The 7,727-nt window shown below is 43.7% G+C and overlaps 1 protein-coding gene across 3 annotated transcripts in view; it reads left to right on the top strand.

The window, feature by feature from the left end:
• The window catches only part of LOC104618407 (annexin A8-like), a 14,398-nt gene extending 6,965 nt beyond the window's left edge, over positions 1 to 7,433 (top strand). For 2 of the 3 annotated variants that reach the window (XM_010283987.1, XM_010283985.1), the window contains 7 exons: positions 527 to 606; positions 1,226 to 1,285; positions 1,817 to 1,910; positions 3,726 to 3,821; positions 4,068 to 4,126; positions 4,999 to 5,121; positions 7,348 to 7,433. In XM_010283987.1, coding sequence (XP_010282289.1) covers positions 527 to 606; positions 1,226 to 1,285; positions 1,817 to 1,910; positions 3,726 to 3,821; positions 4,068 to 4,126; positions 4,999 to 5,121; positions 7,348 to 7,404 — 569 coding nt within the window. In that variant the 3' untranslated portion in view covers positions 7,405 to 7,433. The remainder of the gene's footprint in view (positions 1 to 526; positions 607 to 1,225; positions 1,286 to 1,816; positions 1,911 to 3,725; positions 3,822 to 4,067; positions 4,127 to 4,998; positions 5,122 to 7,347) is intronic. The other variant, XM_010283986.1, reaches the window with a different exon arrangement.
• Positions 7,434 to 7,727: the final 294 nt, after the last annotated feature.

The following is a 7,727-nucleotide window of genomic DNA, read 5'->3' as shown; positions in this document are numbered from 1 at the left end:
AGCAGGAAAATTGGATTTTTAAAAGCAAGATGGTGCAACAAAACTCTGCTTTCAGTTTGGCAAACAGAACATGGCTATGCTGAGAGAATTTGAAAATCCCTTTCTAACACTCCATACAGCTAGAGGAAAAGGTCAGCAAATCACAAATTTGGTTCGGCTTAGCCACACAGGCTATTGTCATAATGCAAACAAAACTATGGCTATGCAGTTGGCTTTTTCTCCCCATCAAATACACTGTAGATGGGAATTTATCAAATACATATTTGTAAATATTTGGTACCTATTTGGTCCCTTAAACTATATCTCTAACATTAGCTCTGTATTTACGCCTTGGACATCGGTGGAGCTAGTGACTCAGCTGGATGTGAATGCTGTTCTAGGTATCGCTGAAGGTGTGAGTTGATCTCAGCCCTGGGTTTTTTCCCTAATGACCTTCTTGACTAGTGTCAGGCTATTGTGTGTCCTTGAGTGACTGGTAATATCCTGACTATATCATCAAAATAACAAATACTTTTCCCTTGGGTAGAATACGGTTCTGATCTGGAAGAAGACATAAAATCAGAAACAAGTGGCTACTTTGAACAGATTCTGGTGTGCCTTCTTCAGGTAATGCTAGAGAAGAGAAATAAGAGTATAAAGATCTTCACATTTTTTTCTCTTCCTTACTGAAGAAGACATGCAATAGAGGAGGCAATGCAGCCCTGATCACCAGGTAAACTGCAGAGACAAACAGGTCACTTGAACTGGATCCGTGTTTCATCCTCAGTGTGACTGAAGTGGGGAAACCCCCTCCCTTCATGGCAGTAAGAGAACTTTGTCAGCTCTGCTGCAGGGAGACACCTCACTTTTTCATATGCTTAAAGCCATTCACTCTACAAGGGTCTTAGAAAAAATGCCCCTTAACTATGATTCACCAGTCTTCCACAGTCTGTCCCCTCAATACTAAGTGCATTCGGATGCATTTATCCTATCTCATTTTCTGAATTTTCCTGCCAAACAGCAGAATAACTTAGCAATTTTTGGCCTCAGTTCATATGACTGATGTCAGTGCCTTTCAGTGAAGGGGTTAGCACTTGTGCTGTCTGAAACATTACTGCTTGACCACTCTGCAGAAATAGATAGCCGAGAAGGATAATTGATCTTTTCCCAGAATGTACACTGTGATCCTTATATATGGAAGAATCTTCGCAAGACAAAATGGTTACCTTTCTTTTTCTTCTCACAGGGTGAGAGGGACAATGCCACTCTCTACGTGGACACTGCACTGGCTCTCCAGGATGCAGAGGTACTCTCAAATGCCTGTGATAGTGATATGCCTGCATCCACCTGTCTCGATCTTCAGAGTGCTTCAGTGGGCAGCAGAGCCCTGGTCAGCAGAGGGTTGGAGACACAATAGTTTGGGGAGGAGTCTTCAAGAGAAGCAGCGTGGGGTTCTTCAATTTTGCCTGCACTGCTGAGCCTTGCTGTTCCAAAGAGATGTGATGAGAGCTGTGCTTGTGCTCAGCTGCTTTTGATATGTGAACATATACGGATATGGTGGAGTGGGTCAGCAAAGAATAGGGAAGAAACCTCAAGGATATTGTTGGCTGCTCCAGCTGCTGCAGGAGGGCTGGACAGGGTGAAGATAGTGGCTGCTCCAATTTGACTAGAAGACACGGTCAAGGCTTTTCGTAATCCATTTTGGGAGAGGCTAGTTCACACAGTGTTTTAGGTTACTCCAAACCCGTTTACCCTAGCAGTGCCTCAAGCCAAACTCTGTTCCTTGACCAGCTGCACACACAGAACATCTCTCTAACAATTGTATGTTAAATTACAGACTCTCTATGCTGCTGGGGAGAAGATACGGGGCACTGACGAGATACAGTTCATCACCATCTTGTGCACAAGGAGTGCCACACACTTGCTGAAAGGTATGGAGCAGAGCCCACGCTCCCAAGCCTCTGAAATGAGAACTCACTCTAACCAAAAAGAAGAGGCAGGGCTATAGATGGGAGAGATGCGTGGTCAGAAGTAAGTACCTGAGTCTATCTCCTAATCCTTGGTCACTCCATGACCAAAAGCTGCCAGCAGCTTTTGTGAAAACTTATTGAGAGTTAGGGCTGCTGAAAATCAAGTGGCTTATCTAGGAGTCCTTATACAGTGGTGATGGCTGGATGGTATAGCTGGTTTTATACACCCAAGGAGAGAGAGAGACTCCCTCTCTAACCAGGTAAGAGCATGCAGTGGACAGACCCATGACTCTGGATGTGGGCTCCTCTGGGGAAAAAATCACCGAAAAAGTAGCTGGTTACTTAGTGCTGGAGAATCACAGAGTGCACCCTGCATTTCTGCCCCAGCTTCTTCTAAGGGCATCAGAGGCTGCTGGGAGGGAAGACACTAACCCAGCTCTAGCTAAGGGAGCCCTCAGCTCCCCACTGCCCTGTGCAGCAGAGACCTGGCCTTGTCATCTCAAGACTTTTGAGGCAGTCCAAGGCTCTGACTAACACCTTTTGTTATATTGGCTAAATCTAAGCGTATCAAGTACTGTGTAAATCAGTGAGACCTAAGCTGACAAATTTAGCTGCTGATAAATTAGGTAGGCCTGAGCTTTTTCCAGCTGAGGTCTTCTGAGGCTGTTTTCTAGGCCCTGGAGCCCAGCTCCCCCTTGTGTTTCAAATGTAACCTCCAAGCATTACTTGGAAAACACACCAAAAAAGTGGTCTCCAGTCTCTGGCTGTGCCTGCCTTTAAGAACTGAATTTCAGCTAGTTACTGTCAGGATGCAACCAATCTTTGGAACCTACTGTATCACCAAGCAAGTAATTTCCTCTGTGCTATGGCAGCCTGTAACTGTCTGTCTTTAAAACTTGAGTGTAATTATTGCAGGTTTCTGATTGTTTGTTTGTTTGTTTGTTTTTAATATGGAGAGTAGGCCTGAGTTGAGAAGGTTGTATCCATCTGTCTATTCTGTGATATTGCCTTTCCCTGAAGTATCTGTGTGTTAATGTTTAGGCATCTGATCTTGAATGCTGAGGAAACGTCATTAAAATGTCCATTGCATTACATAGTGGTTTTCCTTCTCTGTTAGTCTGAAAGCTAGAAATCAAACCAGAGATCTATAATTCTGAACCCCGGAGTATCCAGAGTGTATAAGGTGAACAACAAATCTGTTGCTGAGATTTTATTAATGTGGGAGTTCAAATATCTTGGAGTCTGCACCTATGTTTTGCTCATCTTTCCTGAGTTGTTTTTTTTTAAATTGTGGTTGAAATAGTAAGTTTTCCCAAACTGTGGTCATCATTTAAAACTCCAAGGGCCATTAGCGACATAGTCCTAGATTTAATTTGATTTTATTTTGGCTCCTGAAGCTAGTGACATCAACAAACACAAGACCAAATGATAGAGTTGTGCCTAACCTTCTGATGTCTGCTTCATTTCTGTGGTTAAAGACAGTGATAAAGGGTCAGATTTCCACATGAATATGAGGTAACTGAACTTGCATTTTCAAATGAAGGCAGGGAATTCAGACCTGTAGATGGGTTGGGTTTTTGTGAACGTTGCCATCCATTTTTGTAGCTGATTTCTGGGTTTGACTAAAGCCTCCTGAAGTTGGTGCAAATGTCACCATTGCTTTAGCAGGATCAAAGTTTTCATATCGCCACACAAATAATAGCTGTAAATATTGGGCACAAAATGCCTGAGCAGTTGCTGGGTAAAAAAAAATAAAGTTCTTTGTGTTTCAAACAGTGTTTGAAGAATACCAGAAACTGGCTGGTAAGAGCATAGAAGACTCTATCAAGAGTGAAACTCATGGTTCACTTGAGGATGCCATGCTGGCTATTGGTAAGAGTGGCTACAATTCCCTTTCTTTGGTCTGAGTCTGCTGCCTTTTCTCCTGCAGCAGTTGACTGTTACAGGATGGATCTACTTTATAAAGGTATCTGGTAGGAAGTAAAGGGTACTTCTTAGGTAAGATAAACTCAGATCCCAAGGGCGCACTGAATTAATGGAAAGCATGTTGAACCTTCGTTACCTGTTGCCCTGACTGGAATTACTATTAATTCTTACTGAGCCTTTTTGTATGCCTAGTGAAATGCACCAGGAATGTCCATTGCTACTTTGCAGAGAGGCTGTACCATGCTTTAAAGGTAAGACTCTTCGTTGCAACATACTTGTCTTCATACTGGGCTTGACTTGTAAACTGGCTTCCACCAATTCACATTAGAAAAGCCAAGGTTTTGGTGAAATCCAGCAAGTTTACTGCTATTGTTGCAAATAATATCAGAATCCCTTCAAACACCGTGGGCAGAAAAGTACCCTTTAAACTTGAGATACCAAGGGAGTCTGGCTTTTCTGACTTAGGAGTCTGCAAGGAGCCCAGTCCCACCTTCTGAACATGGACAAAACTTCTGGAGGATGCTTTTCTAGGCAGTTGATCATGGTGGAGTTTTGCCCATAATGTTAACTTAATGGACTGAACCACAATATTTTCTTCTTAGGAAGCAATTCTCTCAATGGCAATATACAATGAAAGAATTCCAAACTGGGACACATCAGACATCTGCAGATTGTAACCCTGTAACTCTTAACTGATATGTAAAAGATGTCAGCTCTCCCAACTTTATGGAAAGCTGAGATGAGTGATTATTTTTGTTATTGATATGGTCTTAATTTTCCTGTCAGTGTTTAAACAATATTGGTTGAATCAAAGTGTTGTATGGGTGGTGCTGCAGAAGGACAATATCTATTCAGTGCCCACTTCCAACTCCATAGCATGTTTGCTTTTGCATCTGATATGTGCAAAGACTTCCAAAGCACACTTCCATGGTGGGCTTGTGGTACTGACAGTGGCCCCTGGGAGGGGGCTGGGGGTTGGCCCTCTGGAAGGAGAAGCAGATGTGCTGCAGAACATGTGCCAAGCAATGTTTGAAAGCTCTCTCCTCCTGTCCTGGACCAGTTTGCAACAGCTTATTCTTTGAACACCCACTAACATCACAGACTGACATATCTGTTATTCCAGGGGGCTGGCACCCATGATGGGACTCTTATAAGGGTGATTGTTTCTCGAAGTGAAGTTGACTTAAATCTTATAAAGGTTGAATTCAAGCATATTGCAGGAAAGTCTCTCTCCAGTATGATTCTGGTAAGCAGCATCTTGCTATGATGATTCTTAGCCATCATATACATTCCTAACCTGTCTGGCACTGTGGGTTGTTTCCATGGTTGTTTTCAGTAAAAATGTCGTTTCTGCTGGGATCACAACTTTCCTTCATTAGGTCTTTTAACAATCAGCTCCTTGAGAGCCATATATGCCCAAAAGGTGAGGTAGATTGTATGCTCTATAAGTGACTTGGGCAAAGCTGAGTGGTGCGGTTGACATGCCTGAGGGATGGGATGCCATCCAGAGGGACCTGGACAAGCTCAAGAATTGAGCCCACATGAACCTTATGAGGTTCAACAAGGCCAAGTACAAGGTCCTGCACCTGGGTCAGGGCAACTCCCAGTATCAACACAGGCTGGATGATGAAGGGATTGAGACCAGCCCTGCCGAGAAGGACTTGGGGCTACTGGTGCATGAAAAGCTGGACGTGAGCCAGCAATGTGAACTCACAGCTCGGAAGGCCAGCTGTACTCTGGGCTGCATCAAAAGAAGCGTGGCCAGCAGGTCAAGTGAGGTGATTCTGCCCCTCTACTCTGCTCTGGTGAGACCCCACCTGGAGTCCTGCTACCAGCTGTGGAGTCCTCAGCACAGGAAAGACACGGACCTGTTGGAGTGGGTCCAGAGGAGGCGACTAAAATGAGAGGGATGAAGCACCTCTCCTGTGAGGACAGGCTGAGAGAGTTGGGGTAGTTCAGCCTGGAGAAGAGAAGGCTCCATGGAGACCTTATTGCAGCCTGCCAGTACTTAAAGGGGGCTTATAAGAAAGATGAGGACAGTTTTTTTAGCAGGAGCTGTTGCAATAGGACAAGGGGTAATGATTTTAAACTAAAAGAGGGTAGATTTAGACTAGACATAAGGAAGAGATTTTTTACAATGAGGGTGCTGAAGCACTGGCACAGGTTGCCCAGAGAGGTGGTAGATGCCCCATCCCCAAAAACATTCCAGGTCAGGTTGGACGGGGCTCTGAGCAACCTGCCTTAGTTGAAGGTGTCCCTGCTCATTGCAGGGGGGTTGGACTAGATGACCTTAAAATGTCCCTTCCAACCCGAACTATTCTATGAAAGCCAAACCTGAGGAGAGGCTGCTCTAGGTTTTTCATGGATCAGACTCCATCCATGCACTTCCTGATCTCCTAGATGAATCTACATTAATTGAATCCTCCCTTTTACACCTTTCCCACAAAGCTGTGCTATTTTCTCCTCTATCTCTCTCTGCTGTCCTTAACTACCTCAAGCCAGTGCCATATAAGTAAAAACTGCTGGGTTTTTTGTTTTCTTTTCTTTTTGTTGTTTGTTTGGGTTTTGTTGGGTTTTGGGGGTTTGTTTTTGTTTTTTAAACTTATTTATCCCAAATGAAGGCCTGGTCTATACTGTGGTGAGATAGGTTTAGAAACTGAACCTTGTCAAAGCTTATGGTAGCTTTTGGGGTTTGAGTCTCAGCTCTGAGTAAATGACCCTCCCCTATTAGGGCTGAAATGCCGGGTATTTCTATTTGTCCTAAGGACTCTGGCACATTCCTCTCCTCCAGTGCAAATGGCATAGAAGCCCTATCCTTAGCAGTCTCCATGGGAAATCTGGTTCTGTAATGAAGGCCCTTTCTTCTAATTGACACTGTCAGTGTCTGTCATGTTGATTAATGATCAGTCTTCAAGGGTCTGTATGGAATATTCATTCCTTCTGGGAATTGGAACTGGCTTTACACCTGTCGTCACAAAGTATTCAAAGGGAGCAAATTTTTTTATCGAGTGATATTCTCTGTAGTGCTTCTCTGGATCAAAATGACCATATTTATGGCTCATTAAAAAAATGTCATGTGTCAGGGCTAACTCTACTGCCCTTTCCCTTCCTGTAGGAGAGCGAATGCTACACAAACACCCAGGGACATAAGATTTGAACACAAGAGGCTTGGTTGCTCTCATTCATGCTGACTTTGTGCAGCTCTGTGGGATGGAGCCATGATTAATTGCTCACCTGGATTCCAAAGAAAAGAATTGGACTTAATACATGTTATTCAGGCAGCAGCTACAAGCCTTATTTCTCCTTTCACTTTTGATGGTGTGTCAGCTGGCAGTAACTCTGAAGTCTGCCTTGCTCTTTCCAAAGTCCTTTTCCTGTGTGGGCTTATTCCATGGACTGACAAAGTCAGCACTCAAAGCGTGCAGAGGAACTTCCACACTCACCTTTTTTTTTTTTCCCACCCTCCTGTCAGGATGACACCAGTGGCGACTACAAGACAGCCTTGCTGAATCTCTGTGGCAGTGACTGACAAAATTTAGAAGGAAGATGCTGAAATGGATACAGAGGGAAGATCAACAGTGAACAAGGCTCTGAAAATATACATGTGGAAAATCTTCTATTGTTCCAAGTGGGGAGAAAAAGAACGTCAAATTAATGGTCAAGATCTCCAAATCTCGCTGAAGGATGTGGATGCTCATTACACATTAAAAGCTATTCACTTCCCTAATGGTTTTTCAAACGCTTATGCGAGTGTTTCTTTTTTGTTTCCATTTCATTCTGTGCAATTTCCCTTGCCTTTTAATGCACTGTGAAGGCTGGCACTTAGACATGAAATTAAATTAAATTCCCTGA

Source organism: Phaethon lepturus, unplaced genomic scaffold, assembly GCF_000687285.1.
Source record: "Phaethon lepturus isolate BGI_N335 unplaced genomic scaffold, ASM68728v1 scaffold7013, whole genome shotgun sequence".
Taxonomy (NCBI): Eukaryota; Metazoa; Chordata; class Aves; order Phaethontiformes; family Phaethontidae; genus Phaethon; species Phaethon lepturus.
The sequence above is the reverse complement of the archived record's forward strand: the minus strand, read 5'-3'. Positions and strand labels throughout refer to the sequence as shown.